Below are 19,269 nucleotides of genomic sequence, written 5' to 3'. Positions count from 1 at the left end.
AGTCAGACAGGGGGACAGGGAGAGCAGAGACCCAGCCTGTGGTAGCAGCTCCTGGAGCCAGTGGGAACTCACCCTACAGCCCCTGAGGCAGGAGTACTGTGTCCACAAGAGCAGCTGCTGGAGGGCAAGCATGAGCAAGGGGAGCGAGGGGCTGCATGCCAGCAGCTGGGAGTAGGACAGCCACTCACAGCATGTCTGCTGGTTCTGGGGGAGGCAACTCTGGGTACATCCCACAAGCCAGGTGTGTATCCAGCAGCAGTAATTCAGAGCAGCTGGCAAGGAGGGGACTCCAGGTATGGGCAGGGTAATCAGGAGGGCAAGGGATCCATGCTGGTACCTGGAAATACCTGCAAGTGTGGTGTGCCTTTGGGATGAGCATCTGAGTGATGCTGAGTCTTTGGTGTGTCAAGCTGGAGGAGCTGGCAAGGAGAGGACCTGTGGGATGGGTCAGGAGGTCATGGTCCTGTGGGATCCTGTGGACCATGCTGGAGTGCTGCGTGGACAGAGGGGTCATGCTAGTGCTCTAAGCATTTGTGAGTGTGCACATCCTTGTGAACCCTGAGGGCGTCACCTGAGTCTGCCAGCCCCATCATGCATGGTGCCTGTGTGTCACCTGTGTCCTGTGTGGGGGTGCTGTGTGTCATTGTCCACATGTCTGTGTGTGACAGCAGCTCAGCATCAGGGCTGGCTGACCCTGCAAATAGAAAAGAACAGCTTGGACAGAAACCCTGGGTACCAGGCCCCCAGGCTGGGATGTCAGTGGCCACACAGGAGGGTCCTGGGCCCCCAGGCTGGGATGTCAGTGGCCACACAGGAGGGTCCTGGGCCCCCAGGCTGGGATGTCAGTGGCCACACAGGAGGGTCCTGGGCCCCCAGGCTGGGATGTCAGTGGCCACACAGGAGGGTCATGGGCCCCCAGGCTGGGATGTCAGTGGCCACACAGGAGGGTCCCCAGCCACAGCTGAAGGCAGCAGCTGCTTCTCATACAGTTTAACAAAAGCATTCACCTCTAAAGGAACAGAAACACCTGGCCCGAAGCAGAGGGGCACAGCATTAGCTCAGACATGCCTGCAGAAACACTCTGCTAGGCCTGAGCACTGCAATGCCAGCACGCCTGTACTCAGGATCACAAGGCCTTGCAGCCTGGGGACCAGGGCTTCCTTAAGGTCACCAAAACTAGACACATCCAATCGAGATTTCAGCCTCCTGTCACCCAAACATGCACCTTTTCTGGCTCTACTGCAGAGAAAGGGGCACGGGGCTGTGTGGATTTATCATGATGGAAAGTCTTAACTGCACTCAGAAGACAGTGCTTCCACATCCCATGTACAGATTCACATGACAGAAGCTCATTTAAACCTGTGATGTATTTAAGCCCAACACCATGCAGAGGCAACTTTTCAAACGTCCTGAGTCCCACATCCAGGCAGTGAGTCCAAGGCCTGAGAGCTCTGCTTAGTGGCAGTCCTCTGTGGGATACAAATATCTCTTTCAGAAGAGCTTCTCCAGCCATACCTGTTGTCATTTCCAATCACAACCCAAAGCCATTGCAATCATCAAGGTTTATACAAGTATAGCAATTAACTGGGCTGGCTAACCAACCTGGCTGACAGAAGGATGCTGCAGACCACAACATCTGGGGGAGCTCTGAAGCCTGAGGCCCTAAAAGCTCAGCTGAAGTAACTAAAGCAGCACTGCTGACTGTCCCCATTGTACTGGCCCACAAGGAACTGGGTCTGTATTTCAGAGTATGCCAGCCTACTCTCACAGACAGGAAACTGAAGCTCTTGTGAAGAGGAAGAAAGCTGCACCTAACTTAGAGGCAGCAAAGACAAAATCCAAGCAACCCACATCTATCTCAAACCATGTTGCTTTCATGACTATTCCCAAAGTCCCATTTCACCTGGCTGTGCTGACACTAACTGCAGGGACTATCTTCAGTGCCATCTGCAGTCCCACTCTAATTTCCCTGCCTGGAAAGCCAGCAGATTGCCATCCTGTCTCCAGTTGTACTGAGCAAAGAGTCAGGAGAGTGGGGCATCTGGACTTCACCAAGATTGATCCTTCAGCTACTCTGACTACAGCATGGCATAAACCAGAAATACGTGGACTGCTGTTGCTCTGGATGGTCCTTATCTGCCTGAAGTGCCTTTTAATAGAATTTTCTAGCCCCAACTTACATCACACTGGAGTATTTCTCCAGAAGTACTGCTATAATAAACTTCACTGCTTTGTGGACTTCACACACTGCAACCTGCTTTAGGATATGGAAGTGGGTCAAGGGAAGCACATGGATATATTTTCTGTCACTGTGAGATGATGAAATTGCAATCTGCTTTACAAGGGAAGAGGTACTGCTTCCCAAGGCAGACCAGGCACCTTGGATATCTTCAGTGCCCAGTCAGGGGGAACACCCTGAACACAAGCACCATCTCATGGGATCAATATAAGAAAACCACCCTGGTCTGAGGTAAGCACAATGAAGGCAATAGCTGAAATGCTCCTTTAGATTAAAGCTGTGACCTGCACTGCCTCACAGTCATGTACCACCCAGCTTTCCTGAGCTCAGACTTAGACATAATGGGCACTCAGCCAAGGCAAAGCAGTCCAGGGGCACAGTCTTGATTGTCACCCTTTGCCCTACAGGCTGGCAAAGCAGGGTTCTCCCTCATCCCTGCCACAGCACAAGGGGTATGGAACCCTGGAAGGGTGTAACTCTTCAGACTAGATTCAGCTGAAGGTACTGACACATCAACTTGGTACCAGCCACAAGAAAAGAGAGGGCAGTCTCCAAGCAATCTGTACTCAGCACCCTAAGCTGTATCTTCTCCCACAACCAGCAAGACCAAGAAAGAGAATTATGCTCTTCTGCTTCTCTTGTCATCATGGGGAAAAACAAGAAGGGCAACTTCCACTACCATGGAGGAATTATAACAGCATTAGGATGATTTTCCTGCTGCACATCTCTCAGGGGAGAAGACATTACACCCCCAGCTGCTTTGCCAGCTGTTCACCCACTATGCAGAAGGGAAGATGGGCAATTCCACAGTGACAGTCCTTTGAGGGGCTCATGCCCTTCCCCAAATGCAGGTAATGTTAAGATTCAGGTGACAGTAAGAGGGATGATTCCTAAACTGGGGATGCACACAGGGAGATACAGGGGGAAAGGATCGCTCACCCCTTCTGTATGTGGATGGGGAAGTGCCAAGGGGCATGGCTCCCCTCTTTGATGGGAAGGCATGTGAGCTCACACAAACAGGGCCCAGCCCAGCCCAACTGGGGAGCCTTAAGCCACAATGTCCTTCAGGGCTGCAGGCAGCTCAGGGAAGATGAAGCGGTAGCCGCTCTCCAGGGTGCGTTTGGGCAGCACCCTCTGTCCCTCCAGCAGCATGACCGCCCGCTCTGCCCCAAAGACAGCCCGCACGGCCCAGGCGGGCACCGGCAGCAGCGCCGGGCGCCCCAGGGCTGCCGCCAGCTCCTGGGCAAAGGTGCCATTGGAGGTGCCAGGGGAGGATGGGGCAACGCCGTTGAGGATGCCTTGCACAGACTCCTTCTCCAGGGCATGGCACACAATCCCAGACAGGTCCTGAATGTGGATCCACGGGAAGGGCTGGAGTCCAGAGCCCATGGGACCTCCAAGTCCCAGACGGAAAGGCAAGAGCATCTGAGAGATTGCACCGCCATCTCGACCCAGCACTACACCTGTGGGGAGAACAGAGTGAGACCAAAGAGCAAAAGCCCCTTCACACCCAGACCTACAAGCAGGAGAATCCTTAGAGGGCTGGCCTGGAACAGGACCCCAGCAAGGAGAGACAGAAGAACTGATGGCCTTTACCCACCTCTTCCCCCTCTTGCCCCAGCAGTAAAGCAGTCACCATTACTAAGCATGATGCCCCATCTCACCTGGTCTCACCACAACACCACGAGTTGGGCTCCCAGGGATGACAGCTGCAGCCTCCCACGAACTCACCAGGCGTGAGAAGAAGTCAAAATCCCCTCCTGGACTGTCTTCAGTGTACTCAGCTGTGGGGCTGGGGCGGTAAAAACCTGCAGGGTGACAGCAGAAAGGGGGTCAGGGTTGAATGATGACACCAACCCCCCCTTCCCCATTAGACCATCTTCTCTGCCTCCAGGAGCCCAGAACCCCCGTGAGGAAAGGCTGAGAGAACTGGGATTGTTCAGCCTGGAAAAGAGACCTAATTGCAACCTTTCAGTACCTGAAGGGAGCGTACAAGAAAGCTGCAGAGAGACTAAAAGGGCTTGGAGTGCCAGGAGAAGGGGAAATTGCTTCAAAATTGAAAGTCAGTCTAGGAAAAAAATCTTCCCTGTGAGGGTGGGGAGGCCCTGGCACCATGTGCCCAGAGCAGCTGTGGCTGCCCCTGGAAGTGTCCAAGGCCAGGTTGGACAGGGCTTGGAGCAACCTGGGATAGTGCAAGGTGTCCCTATCATGGCAGGAGTGGCACTGGATGGGCTTTAAGGCCCCTTCCAACCCAGACCATTCTGGGATTCTGTGAGCTCAACCATTCCACCAGGGACATCCTCACATGAACAGCACAGGGTCTCTGATGGCAATGCTGACAAGTTTTTGAACTACCAATGTGCTCTACAGGTTCAGTAGTATGCACTACCACTCAGGCAGCCTCAAAACCCAAACAGGCCTGCAAGGAACACACTGAGCTGACTGGAAAGTTCCTACTTTAATATTGGGCATCACAGAGGATAAACCATGGCAGCTCTAAAGATAAACCTCAGCTTTAAAGACTGCAGCAAGCAGGAAGTAGGAGATAACACAGAAGGCTTCAGCTGAGGCTTTACTGACACAAACTGATTCTACGGGATTCCTAAAGGCTTTCACAGGAAAACACAGAACAGCTTCTGCCCTAGTGACACCAAGACAAAGCACAGGGACCCAAATTCCTCTCCAGCAGCACTAAAAGCTTAGCAAGGCTTGCCTAAACGCAGTGGCACTGATGGCAATAAAGCTGACATTTCAAGGCAAGACAGGTGCTCCTGAGGAACTGTGTTTCTGTCTGCAGGTAAAGCCTCTCCAGGTCAGCATGAGCGCTGTCTTGGCCAGGCCCAACCAATACCTACGCCAGTGACGAGGACCCAGGCACGGGGAGGCTGCTCAGCAGCAGCAATGGCTTTGGCCAAGGCCTTCGTGGTCTCCACCCGGCTGCTGATGACCTCCCTGCAGAAGGCATCACCCCACCTGGGAAAGGGAGAGCCAGGGATTAAACACCTCACAAGGACACCCCAGGAAACACTGCCACCAAGGGGGACCCCAGCCAACACCAGCTCACAAGCACAGGAGAGGTCACAGGAACTCCCCTCACCCCAGAGCAAAGGGAGGATGTGACATCTTTCAGCACCAAGGCAGGGGAACTTTGGAAGATGGTGGCTCTTCACTTCCCTTACAAGATTGTAGGGTTTGGACTCCCTTCAGACAAATTCAGCAAAGGAGCTAGACACCAAAGCTGGTGATCCTCCTAGAAGTCAAACTTTGGTTCTGATTTTGCATTAACAAATGTAGGCACGGCACCCAATGTCTTTTTGGAAATGTGGAACCCATGTTTCTGGCCTCCAGCTGTAGATCCGGGAGGGAACCTTTCTTCCAAAGGTCTCTCAGAACCTACCAGGCCCACAGAAATGTTCTGGGTACTTGAGGATGCAAATGTCAACAGTTGGTTAATTCAAGAGCTTCCTGATCATGCTGTTTCCTCCCTTTCCACATTCTCTGACAACTCTGGCCTGTCTTAGCTCCACCTTGTCCCAACAGCACTATGGAACATCGAGTTACCTGCGCAAAGGGTTGAGGAGGTTTTCACCAGCCAAGTTGACCACAGCATCACACAGGGGCAGCCCGGAGCGGGACAGCTCCTCCTAGGCAGGAGTGACAGAGACATCACACATCAGGCCTCCCCTCTGCTCGAGCCTTCCCTGCAAATAAGCAGAGCAGGCTCCCAAGAACTTCAGCCAGTTTCTTCCTGACATTTGCAGAGACAAGCACAAATGGATAAGGGTTTGCTTCTTGGAGATACAGCAGGACCCATTCCAATGACTGCAACCCATGGAGCAGCCAGCAAAAGAACATCCAGAGGAGCCAGACCTCCCTTGGCAGGGTCCCTCTATGCCATGGAAAGCCAGGGCACGCAGCCTGGTTTCTCAGCCCTGTCACATTCCCCTTGCTGTGACCTCTGCTCTCCCCCCTGCTCTCATCTCATACCCAGGTGATCCGATCCTTGCCCCCTTGTCGCGACACATGGGTCACTTGGTGTCCTCGGCTCCGCAGCAGCTGGGTCAGGGCTCTGCCCACGAAGCCTGTCCCACCACCTGGTGAGAGAGACGGACAGACGGTCAGGGCTGTATCCCTGGGCCATCACCCGCCGGCAGCAGAGGCGGCCCGAGCCTGGGGCTGCATCAGCGCAGCCCCAGCAGCACCGCCCGCGCACACGGCCAGCCCCACTCCCGGGGGAAGAGGCGGCCTGGCGGCAACGCAGCGAGCAGCACCCGCAATCCAGGCCCGCCTGCCCCTTCTCCTAAACTGCGTTCCGCTCGCCACTCCCGCACCCTCAGGCCCCGCTCCCTCACGGGCCCCGCTCCCTCAGGCCCCCGTTCTCTCACGGGCCCCGCACCTTCAGACTGCCTCTCCTTCACGTGCCCTGCTCTCTCACGGCCCGGCTCCCTCACGGGCGCGGCTCCCTCAGACCGCCGCCCCCTCAGACCCTCGCCCTCACGGCCCCGCTCCCTCAGGCCCGCACTCACCCACCACCACCCGCATTGCCGCGCCGCGCATGCGCCGAGCAGCGCCCACCGCGCGTGCGCCCCCGCCGCTCACAGCGCCCCCCAGCGGCGGGGAGGCCCTTAAAGGGCCAGCGCGCCCCAGCGGCGGTACCGCGCTCGGCAATGGGCGGCGAACCGGGCCGGAACCGGGCTGGGGACACGGGGAGCGGCCCGGGGCCCAGGGGACACTCCCTCCCTCCATCCACTCTATCCATCCATCCATCCATCCATCCATCCATCCATCATCCATCCATCCTCCATCCATCCATCCATCCATCCATCCATCATCCATCCATCCATCCATCATCCATCCATCCATCCATCCATCCATCCATCCATCCATCCATCCATCCATCATCATCCATCCATTCATCATCCATCCATCCATCCATCCATCCATCCATCCATCCATCCATCCATCATCCATCCATCCATCCATCCATCCATCCATCCATCCATCCATCATCATCCATCCATCCATCCATCCCATCCATCCATCCATCCATCCATCCATCCATCCATCATCATCATCCATCCATCCATCCATCCATCCATCATCCTCCATCCATCCATCATCCATCCATCATCCATCATCCATCCATCCATCCATCCATCCATCCATCCATCCATCCATCCATCCATCCATCCATCCATCCATCATCATCCATCCATCCATCCATCCATCCATCCATCATCCATCCATCATCCATCCATCCATCCATCATCCATCCATCATCCATCCATCCATCCATCCATCCATCCATCCATCCATCATCCATCCATCCATCCCATCCATCATCCATCCATCCATCCATCCATCCATCATCCATCCATCCATCCATCTCCATCCATCCATCCATCCATCCATCCATCCATCATCCATCCATCCATCCATCATCATCCATCCATCATCCATCCATCCATCCATCCATCATCCATCATCCATCCATCATCCATCCATCCATCATCCATCCATCATCCATCCATCCATCATCCATCCATCCATCCATCCATCCATCCATCATCCATCCATCCATCATCCATCCATCATCCATCCATCCATCCATCCATCATCCATCCATCCATCATCCATCCATCCATCCATCATCCATCCATCCATCCATCCATCCATCCATCCATCCATCCATCCATCCATCCATCCATCATCCTTCCCCCAGCCCCAGTCTGTCACTGAGTCACAGAACCATCAAGGTTGGAAAAGACCTCCAGGATCGTTGTGTTTGACTGAACTCCACCATGTGAGCTAAATCATGGCACCAAGTGCCGTGTCCAGTCTCCTTTTGAACACTTCCAGGAGTGGTGTCTCCCTTGCTCACTAGGCAACCACAGCTCTCCTTATCCCTCTGGCCACCAGCTCTATGAAAGTGCCATGTCCTGGGGTTAAGCAAGGAAGAAATGGGTTTTCTACAAGGAGCCAGCTTGGAAATTTGACACTTAAGAGTTATTTGCACAGGAAAATGCATCTCTGTCTTCACTCTTGTCTGACTTAATTTAGCTGTGATGTGCAGAGTGAGAATGCCTCCACCTGAACTGGCTGTGTTCCAACGCACAGAAATAAGGTGCTGCCAGAATCTGAGCTTGTGTCCTATTTTACATGTTCAGTACACTTAGGTACTCTTCAAATTGTTCAATCCAATAGTGTTAAATATGGCTTTAAAATGCTGGTATAAGAGGCCTCTAAATTACAAGTCAGATGGATTGCAAATGTCTAATTATGGTTAAATGAAACCTCACTTTCATCTGCTCTAAAAAAGGAATAAAGCTAGCCAGAGAAGAATAAGAAAAAAGAGATGCTTTTGTCCACAATAATGTAAAAGAAGATGTCAGAATTGTAGTCAGCCATTTAACAGGTTTACTTAATTGACCTTACTTTTAAATTCTTGTTTTTATTCTGGTTTTATGTGTAAGCATCAATAATTTAAGTGTAATAGATGTAAACCTATGAAATAATTTCATAAAAATCAAACATTGTCCATTGAAGGATATCCTACATCCTATCAAAAATTGTTTAGTTGAAATAACAACTACTAGATTCTCATCGATTTTTTATGTTTCCTGCTTTTACTGACCATCTAGAGACACAAAAGACTTCAAAGCAGGTCCTGATGCCCTTTTTTTTATATTCTGTCCTTTATTTTACAAATTTGACACTGTGTTCATTCTCAGCTTCAGGAAAGGTGCTAAAAAAACCTTTTCAACTGTTTTTTCAGAGCCCCTTTCACCTCCCTGTTTCGGAGGGTGTAAATGAAAGGGTTCAGCATGGGAATTACAATAGTGTAGAAGATGGAGATGGTGTTGCTTTTGCTGGGTGAGGACGCAGCTCCAGGCTGAGCATACATGAAGAACACTGTCCCAAAGAACAAGCAGATTGTCATCATGTGAGAAGAGCAGGTGGAGAAGGCCTTGTGCCTGCTTTCAGCTGAAGGCATTTGGATGATTGTGATGGTTATATAACCATAGGAGACAAAAACCACCAGGGCAGTGCCCACAATTATTGGCCCACACACAGCCAGCATTACGAGTTCATTGACGAGGGTGTCGGAACAGGAGGCGTGGATCACTGCGGCAACTTCACAGAAGAAGTGGTTTATCTCTCTGTGCCCACAGAAGGACAGACTGAACGTGAAGCCTGTCTGGATGGTGCAGTTGATGCAGCCTGACAGATAAGAGCCCATCACCATGAGCACACAAAGCCTTCTGCTCATAATGACCTGATAGAGCAGCGGGTTGCAGATGGCAGTGAAGCGATCGTAAGCCATCACAGCCAGGAAGAAGGCTTCCGTTGTGCCAAAGAGAGAGAAGAAGAACATCTGTGAAGCACAGCCAGTGTAGGAAATGCTCCTTCTGCCCAGCAAGAATGCCAGTGCTGCCCTGGGAGTGATGACAGAGGAATAACAGATGTCCAAGGTGGACAAGTTCTCCAGGAAGAAGTACATTGGGGTGTGCAGGTTGGGGTCCCTCCTGATGATGAGCAGCATGCAGGCATTTCCCACTACAGTGACAACGTACATTGTGGAGAAGAGAGCAGAGAGCAGGACCTGTGATCCTGGCTGGGATTGGAACCCCACCAAAATGAACTCGCTCATCCTGGTGTGGTTTTCCATCTTTGCTTTCAGATGATGTTCCAAAAGGAAATTAGGATGCAGTAGATTGCAGATAGTTTGCCTGGAGAAGCATTTATAGAAGAATAAGAAAAACAATGAGATATATGAAACATAAGAAATATAAATTAATAAAATTAATTATATTATAAATTATATGTATGAATTATATAAAATAATATAAATAATAGAAAATATTAACATATTTTAAAATAACAATATAATAGAATAATATATAATAATAAATAATAGAACAATATAATAGAATAATAATATAATATATAATAAAAGAATATAATAAAATAAATAATAATAAAATAATATAATATAATAATATATAATATATAACCATATAATAGAGTAATATATAATTCAAAATAATACATAATATAAATAATAATAAATTTGAATATAAGTAATTAAAATAATATATAATCTAATTATATAAATATAATATAATGCTATGTTATAGTATATTAATTATTAATTAATAAAATTAAATATATATAGAGATAGAAAAAAGTATAAAATTTATTGACATATCATATCTTCAGATTTTTGTCATCTATTACAGGGTAATTTGTAAACTAAAAATCCTGTAACATTATTTTCAGTATAAAGAAACATTCTGCATGCAGCTTATCCAACCTATTTTAATTTAATAAACTTTATAACCAAGTAGAAACAGACATTTCATTCTACAGTTGAAGACCTATTACAGATGTAACTGGCAGAAAAAAATCTCATACTAAGATTGCAACCAACCCAAAAAAGAGTGCTCTCCCCTAAACAAAAGAACAAGGGAACATGCTTCTTCAGATGATGCAAAACAATTGAAAATATATATGAGCCAAGAAATGTATTCATGCGGATAATTGTTTTAAGCAAAACTAAGTGTATTATTTAAAAAAAAACTTGCATTTTTTCATGTGAGAAACTGACATTTTTCTTTTATAAAAGTACTTGAAGAAAACCCCTTCAAACATTGAGATTTCTGAAATAAGTTTTCTCTACTCAAATGTTAATTCACACAATATGTTAAAAATTGACTAATTGACAGAATGTTTCAAGTAATTCCTTTTCAATTCTATTAAGTAATTTTATTTTCATAAGCTAGTTGTCCTCTCACCTAGGCTTCAATATATTCTGTGGGTTGATGCCTACATTAGAACTCATAGTTTGGATGCCTTTAAATTCAGTGGCCAGAGATAAACACTCCAGCTTTAGAATATTTACTGTAGAAAGTATGAATCATATTTTAAGATTTTCTGGTTTTCTCCATTGATCCAATGGGAAGTGCAGCTGTTGTGTCTGTGAAAAGATGGGTGTAGATGTAAAAAGCTGAGTGACAGAAATAGTATTTTGTTTGGTTTGCTGTCATTTTCATTAGACAATTTCTCTTAACCAGCATGTACCTGATCTTTTAAAAGCATTGAATTAATTTTTAACACATTTCTCCAGCTATCCCTCCATGGTCCTTGAAATGTAACCTCACCTCTAGGTACCCTCAGAAGGTATTTAATATATTTAATCCTTTGTTCTATTTAATCCTTTGTTCTTATTTACCCATGAGTCTTGGGAAAGGGAAATAAATTTGGAGAAAGAATTTCTCTTCGCCTAACCTTGCTCATCAAATATTTTGGATTTGTGTGCAGAGAGCTCAGGTTTAGGCAGTCAAGGTCAAGTATCCAGTCAAAGCTTGTTGTCTACAACTCTCAAAATTCCTAAATTCCACAATTGTCAAAGGGAGAAATAGATGCATCCACAGTGTCATTCTTTTAGTCTCACCCTACCTGTTCAAAACAGGGGAAAAACAGTCTCTTAGAAGTAGCTGTCTTTGTTAGAAAAGGAATAAAGCCAGCCAGAAGATAATAAGAAAAAAAGAGATACTTTTGTCCACAATAATGTAAAAGAAAACCTCAAAATCATGTGTCATTATGGTCAGCCATTTAACAGCTGTGAGGTCTTGGCTTATGTATTTGACCTTATTTTTAAATTCTTATTTTTGTTCTGTTTCATGGGTGTCAATTATTTAAGTGTAATAGATGTAAACTTATTAAATAATTTCATGATAATCAAACATACTGTCCATTGAAGGATATCCTACATCCTATTCAAAATTGTTTCATTGAAATAAAAATTACTACTGCTTTAAGCAAATGGCTTTTTGAAGAGGCTAACAAAAACCTCAGCTAACAATGAAGATACTGGAGATACTTTTTTAGCCAGTGAGAAGGGAAGATTTTTGATTCACCTGAGAAGTCTCTGGAACTGTCTGTCTCTTGGTTGATCAAACAGAAAGTCTAGAATGCAGACACATTAAATATTGGCTTCCTGTTAATGTAGTTCATTTCCAGAAGAACTAACTGTATCCATAAGCCCTAATTACTGCATTCTATGGAATGAAAAAAAGAGAAAACAGCAACTTTTAGTCCAGTTCTGTCACTTCATTTAACAAAGCAAAGCTCAGATTTCACACACCACAATACACATACCTTGTAACACAGTTATTAAAGCCAGGTTTGGTTTTTTTGGAATTCAGGTTTCTTGAACACATTGCCAAAAAAATACTGAACATTTTTTCTACTCAGCTGATTTTTCTGTAGTTTCTTGTGATCAATACATCACTGGCCTTTCCTCTGACTGCTTCTAAGGGCATTCTCCTTAGCATGTTGCTTATATATACTTTAATAGGTGTACATAAGAACCACCAGGGATTCAGTTTCCAGAGTCCTGGACCTTCACAGCAGACATCTGAAATCTCAAATGAGATATTTTTCCCTTGTGTCATTTTTCTTTGCCTGCAAAAGAAGAAAAATATAAGGAATAGAAGGAATAAAATAACAAACCCAAACAATAAAGTGTAAAGCTGTTTCTGTGTGTCTTCTACCCCTACTTTTTTTCACTGCTTCTTATGCAGAACCCTTCCAGCCCCTTGTCGATTTTTTTTTCTGCTAAACAAAACACTGTGGACCTAATCAAGACCTCATTAGCCATTAGAATCTGCTTCCTTCTGTCGTGGTTGAGCCTGAGAAAGCACAAAACAACACACTCCATTTTCAGAAGGCTTCAAACTGTTTTTATTATAGCCTGCATGCTTTTTGTAAATTCTTACAAAACTCATAAGTTTGCACTTTACTCATTGGTCACCAGGGACAAACAAAGTGCTCATTGGAATAGGCAGCTGCAGGTTTCTCTTATTTATCCTTCTTTCTTTCTTGTTTTCTGTGTCAACAACCTTGGTAGGAAATTCTTTCAGGGGTAAACATGGATCCTCTTATCAAACTTCTCTCTGGCTCACAGAATTCACTGTAAAACCTCTTCCATATCCTTCCAGATTCTCAAAAAAGAACAGACACCCTTGCCTTCTCCCCAAGCAATAAAGCTTCTCTAAACAAAAGCAAGTTTTCACCAATTGTGTTGTCTTCTCTGACTCCAGGAGTGCACTCACCTCTGAAACTTAGAAATGTGGTTCAGGTGAGGGCCTAGCCTCTAAGGGAACACTGCTCTGGAGTGCAGCAACCACTCCAGGAAGGGAAAAGCATCTCACACAAGTCCTGTTTGGCTATCTCAGACACCCTAGGACACGGCTGATTTTCAAAAAGCAAGCTTGCATTCTTCTCAGCACAGGAGTGTCACATTTAGCTACAGCAGGCTGTATTAAATTTTCTTTGTTTTGGCATGGGGTTTTAAATAAATCTGCATGAAATAGATGTTTCTGTTCTTGATATAATGGGTTCCCAAATTTTATGCCTGACAATTGATCAATATCTTCTAAACCCAGACTATCTTAACATTTGCATACATTCTTATCAGCTCCTGGAGGCAGAGAGTGAGATTAAGAGAGAAGGAAAGTTTCTCAAAAGCTAAGATTGGACTTAGTCTTACCTTTTTTACTTCTGGGTAGTGACTTATTTACAGTACTTTAAAGGTACTTGACTTTGTGGAAGTGTTTATTAGGAAAACTTCCAGAAATAAGCTTAGATGCAAGAGGGAGCTTGCATTCTCAAAATGTTTGTGTTTATGTAAGACTTTTCTGTGTTCTCTCCTTCCCTAAGGAACCCCTGTTGAATAGGTTATGAATTGTTTCAGGTTATCTAACAATATTATTATTAGTGTACATAAACCCCATAATAATTGGATGATAATCCTCTTTGAAGGATTTTCCTGACATTATTTCAAAACAATCACTTCAGGTCAGTGCTTTAAAACCAGACGTGTGTAGCCAAATCACTGCATTAAAGGAACTTCACATTTGCAAAACTTCAATGAAAAATTCACTAAGGAGTACTGAAATGCTGTGGTTTGCACTTTATCTATGAAAAACTGAGATAAAAGAAGAAATAGATAGGTGATTATTGGTGTGTCAGTACTTTAATATGTTGCAATAAGAATGAAGCAAGCCTGATGCTGTACTGATTTTGTCTTGGATAGAGTTAAATTACTTCCCTGCAGCTTGTATGGGGCTAAAATCTGGATTTATGATGAAAACCATATTGAGAACAGAGGAATGTTTCAGTTGTTGCTGAACAGTGCTGGCACAGGCTGGGAGGGACAGGAAGCTGTGAGGGACCCAGCTGGGCCAGCTGACTCCAGCTGACCAGAGAGACATTGCAGACCATTGGCATCATGCTCAGCAATAAAAACTGCAGGAAAAAGGAGAAAGGGATGTCCCTTCAAAGTAACCCTTAGGTGTGGTCCCCATTTTCTTGGAGATGGCTGAACATAAAAGCCTATATTATAGATAAATAACGTATTTATAGGGTGATAATCTAAATCCATGTGTAGTAAAGGAGCTGAGGGGAGTTTGCTTAGATGTCTAAATAGATATGTCCAAACTTTAGGTATTTTTAGAAGAATTCATATCTCCTGTATCTGTGGCTCTTGATTTTTAATGCAAATCTAAAGAACTACTGGATTTTTTTTGTTGCTGTTTTTGTTCCTTTACAATGGTTCATATTGTAACGTATATTTATTTTGTGTTAATTACCTATTTTCTCATAGCAGATTTTCTGCTAATACCTGGATTACAGCCAGCACCCTGCATTTCTGGTGAGAGCTCCCCAGCTCCCCACTATGGTTCACTTCAAGCTGTTCTGACATCTTTCCTTAATTGTGTTAAAGTCCTGAAAAAGGTCTTGCTTGAAACATTTGGCAATACATGGCACGGTATGCACAGACAAGTTTCTTCCAGGTTTTTTCCCTGGAAATCTGAGTGTTTCATCTGCCAAACTAGAGAAGTCAGTATTTTGCTAGTACAGAGCACAGAATATCAGATACCATGGTCTCAGTCATCAACTCAAACCCAGATTTAATATGGTCACATGGAGATGCACTCTGCTGACAGATTTATTTATTTGTTTGTTTATTACAGAATATGAAAAGTTCTGAAGCACTGTGATAGTCTGAACACGGAGCAGTTCAGGCACCATTTTATTTCTAATGGATAATCAGATTTTCTCCAAGACAGTCCATGTTTAGCTCAGTTTCACCAGCTGTGTTTCTGGACTCCTGCATGAGATCATTACTCCTGATGAACTGCTGCATTCAAGGCTCGTGCAGCCTGAAGGAGATACTGAAGTGATTTATCCTTTGTCTGAATTTCTTCATGGAAGACATTATTTGGTGTGCAATGAGGTTATTTAGGGTACCTTGGTACCCATTGTGGAGCTGAGACAGAGGCCAAGTGACAATGCAGCTGTACCATGTGAATACCATGAGCTACTCACATTATACCTTCTTAATGCCATATTTGAAAAATGTTCTTCTTCAGAGGATGGTTCCTTTTATCCTACACCAGGTATCTAAGAATGTTACAATTACCCATCCTTTTCTGCTGCCTGTTTCTCTCAAGGGACAATAACAAAATCTTGGACTAAATAAATCACACATAGCTGATTTTCACATGCATTTTACAATGTTTTCTGGACTCTATTCCATCCAGGACAAACAAATCTGGGGTTCATTTTCTAGCATTTCCAAACATCTTTAAAAACAGAGCAGTCATTCAGCTGGAAACTTTTAAGAAAGGGTGACAGCATAGATTCTTAGGGGAACAACAAGCAAAAAACCCCCAAACCCACACATCTCGAGTCAAAACCATAGTATATACATAGATCCAACTTAGATATACCAAGGTCTAGCTCAATACACATGAGTGGTGTTTGCATGGATTAAGGTTTGGACCTCCTGACTTCAGCTCCTCGGCGCTGCCAGTTGATTTCAAGAGCAAAGCCCCTTCTCTGGGACTCTTCAGTTGATTTCTTTGGCGATTCCTCTGCAAGTAAAAGTCTTTCTCATGGCAACCCTGACTTCTTTGTTTCTAAGGCAATATATGAGAGGATTCAGAAGCGGCACAACCACCGTGTACAGGACTGACACCAGCTTGTTAGCACGAAAGGTGTACATGAGCTTAGGGTGGGCGTAGGTGAAAAGAGTGGTGGAGTAGAACAAAGTCACCACGGTCAGGTGGGAGCTGCAGGTGGAAAAGGCCTTTTGCCTCCCCTGGGAAGAAGGAATCTTCAACACAGTGAACAGGATGCAGATATAGGAGGCCACCACAGTGCACAGAGGCACCACGATGACCAGCAGAGCCAAGGTGAAGTCCACGAGCTCAGCCAAAGAGGAATCGCTGCAGGAGATGTTCAGGAGGGGTGAAATGTCACAGAAATAATGATTGATTTTGTCCACATCACAGAATGAGAGCCGGGCTATAAAGCTCAGCTTGATGGAAGAGGTGGTCAAACCACACATCCAGCAGCCAGCCAACAGCTGAGCACAGAACTTGTGGCTCATGATGAGGGGGTACCTGAGGGGTTTGCAGATGGCCACAAAGCGGTCGTAGGCCATCACAGCCAGCAGAACATACTCAGTGCAAACAAAAGTCACAAAGAAATGCAGCTGTGCCATGCACCCCTGGAATGAGATCCTCTTGTCATGAGACAGGACATCTATGATCATCTTTGGCTCAATGACAGAAACATACCAGATCTCTAAGAAAGACAGATTCCCCAGGAAGAAATACATGGGGTTTTGCAGGCTGGTGTTATTTTGGATGATGAGAATGATAAGGAAGTTTTCTAACACAGTTAATAAATAAGCCAGAAGTAAAGCAGAGAAGAGAAGCAGCTTCAGTTCACCAGTGGTGGGAAAACCCAGGAGAATGAAATACATGACTTTGGTTTCATTCCTCCCACCCATTCTGTAGAAGAAAGATGAACCTTATCAACCTGCAATAAATTAATAAAATGACACCTAACTACCAGGCTTAAATTCATAGCCATAAGTTACACCACCACTTAAAAACTGTAAAAGCTCAAATATTTTTTTGCTGGGTTTTTAGAAATGAACTTTGTGAAATTTATCTGCTCAGTTCAGAACTTTTTAAGTTTTAAAATTAAAGCATGCTTTTAAATTTACATTTCACGGAGATAAATATACATTACAAATCTTGTCTCACCTTAGACAAATGATGACTGATGTCAATATATTATTCATCCAGTATAAAGAAGTGACAGTTTATAGATAGACATTCACATTTCCAATGCTTTAGTTTCTACATCTAAACATTTCTAAAGTTATATCATATATATTCCATGAACTCTACAAGAAATATGAAGCACCACAAGGATATATTCATTTTGGTAATAAAAAACTCTTCCAATCACATCTGAAGGAGCCCACTAGAGGTTTCTGTATCTGGCTCTGAGCACACTTACATCTACACAAAGTCTATTGAGATGGTACACAGAGCATCTCAGATACAGCAGAAGTGCAAGCAAATTATAATTCTGAGTCTGGTTTGTTTGCAGCTAACTCAGATTAATCCTTCAAAAATAAGAATGGCTCAGCCTGTGCTGTTAAAAACAAAACTGTTCTCAACCTTCTGTAGTGGGAATCCACTGCCTTAGCTGGTCCTGCAGAATATGATCAGATGAAGTGTGGACTGATATGTCAGTGCTGTGATTTATACCAGCATTTATACCAGATATTTTCTCAGCACAGAGAAATCAACACTTTATTTACCTGAGGTGTCTCATGAGGTCTGATTCAGAAATTGTAGCTAGCCTCCCAATGGAAGCAATCACAGAAAGAGGAGGGATGTTATTGTTTCCTCTGTGAATCCATGCAGAGTAGAAGAAACTCTGAAGATTTTTTTTCTGTGACACTGAACAATGAAAGAATACCAGGTAGTGTCTACTGATTTTTATAGGGCAGAGGAAAGTAAAAACATACCCTGAGGCACAGGATATGGCAGTCTTTTACTGAAAGGTTATCTAGAAAAATATTTTAGTGCCCTAATCTAAATCAGTAACCTTTTGGTTTTTGGAGTGAATGATTTTGGTAAGTGTACTTATACCCACACTGGAGTTATGTGAACAATCTTCAGAGACACAAATAGCCAAGCTATGCATTTTCTGAATTTTATAATACAGTGCAAATGTGTTCAGAGCAAAAGGAAGATCAGAAATAACATTGATCTGTCACCTGATGAGGTCAGTGGCCTCCCAAATAGAGCTGAGGAGCTGCTGCAGGATTCTGTAGCATGAAGAGTACAAAACCTGATGTGGTCCCCTCCATGCTGCCTGGTGGGAGCAGCCCCTGAATCAGCTGTTTGTAAAATCTCCTTCCAGTTGGTCTCATGTGAATCAGATATCTTACTTAAGCCAGAGACATGGCTAAAATTACATTCATACACTGAGAATAATGGGAGTTTAGCATCTAGGAGAGCTGGAATTACAGAAGTTATTTGGCTGTTGGGGCACACAGTCTGATTTATTTTGCAAATATGTAAGAATCTAGTGACATTTGACATGCCTTATGGTATGTTGAATTCTATGCCTTATGCTGTTGAATTCTAACTTCTGGCCAAAGCCACATGTGCATGCTCAGGAATGTAAGGGCATCTCATGAAGAAGACAACTTTAAAATAATGTCAGTGCATGGAGAAGGGAGAGTAATGTTAGTTCTTACCTCATTTCTGTTAGGCTGGTGAGGGTCCAAATACCATGGACCAATTTTGGGATCCCTGAAATTCAAGGAAAATGTGGATAAACTAGAGAGGTGCTTCCTAAGGCCTGCTAAGATGTGAAGATATGACTCAGGGTACATCCACCATGAAAAGAAGTTAATGAGTTTGCTCAGTATGGGGTATTGGAGGCTGTGCTGTGGTCTAACAGTGACAAGCTATAAAAAAGGACAAAGATGATTTGCAACTCAGTAGCTGCTATTTAGGCCATTAGATGTGAGGTCAGAGCAGTGCTTAAACAGCTTCCCTGAGAGATTTGAGTACCTCTGACATTTTCAGCTCTCAGCTAGACCAAGGCACAGCTGATGTAAACAGAGACATGGGCAGAGTTGTGCT

At 44.9% G+C, this 19,269-nt stretch overlaps 3 protein-coding genes across 4 annotated transcripts; all 3 read right to left on the bottom strand.

Moving 5' to 3' along the window:
- Positions 1-1,349: 1,349 nt before the first annotated feature.
- On the bottom strand, positions 1,350-6,802 carry SDR39U1 (short chain dehydrogenase/reductase family 39U member 1). Of its 2 annotated transcripts, none has more exons than XM_053965401.1 (6): positions 6,766-6,802; positions 6,227-6,333; positions 5,801-5,883; positions 5,091-5,212; positions 3,904-4,047; positions 1,350-3,702 (listed from the first exon to the last, which is right to left on the bottom strand). In XM_053965401.1, the coding sequence occupies exons 1-6, from the start codon at positions 6,794-6,796 to the stop codon at positions 3,287-3,289; spliced, it is 903 nt and encodes a 300-aa protein (XP_053821376.1). In that variant the 5' UTR covers positions 6,797-6,802; the 3' UTR covers positions 1,350-3,286. The 2 variants fall into 2 exon arrangements, with proteins under 2 accessions (XP_053821376.1, XP_053821377.1); XM_053965402.1 differs by having other exon boundaries at positions 3,971-4,047; positions 5,095-5,212.
- A 2,182-nt stretch (positions 6,803-8,984) lies between these two features.
- On the bottom strand, positions 8,985-9,914 carry LOC128800323 (olfactory receptor 12-like). Its single transcript, XM_053965438.1, has one exon. It carries the CDS (start codon positions 9,906-9,908, stop codon positions 8,985-8,987), a length of 924 nt encoding a protein of 307 aa, XP_053821413.1. The 5' UTR covers positions 9,909-9,914.
- A 6,243-nt stretch (positions 9,915-16,157) lies between these two features.
- Positions 16,158-17,105, bottom strand: LOC128800025 (olfactory receptor 6Y1-like). The gene has a single exon (XM_053964910.1). It carries the CDS (start codon positions 17,103-17,105, stop codon positions 16,158-16,160), a length of 948 nt encoding a protein of 315 aa, XP_053820885.1.
- Positions 17,106-19,269: the final 2,164 nt, after the last annotated feature.

This window comes from Vidua chalybeata, chromosome 26 (genome assembly GCF_026979565.1).
Source record: "Vidua chalybeata isolate OUT-0048 chromosome 26, bVidCha1 merged haplotype, whole genome shotgun sequence".
Classification (NCBI taxonomy): domain Eukaryota; kingdom Metazoa; phylum Chordata; class Aves; order Passeriformes; family Viduidae; genus Vidua; species Vidua chalybeata.
The sequence above is the reverse complement of the archived record's forward strand: the minus strand, read 5'-3'. Positions and strand labels throughout refer to the sequence as shown.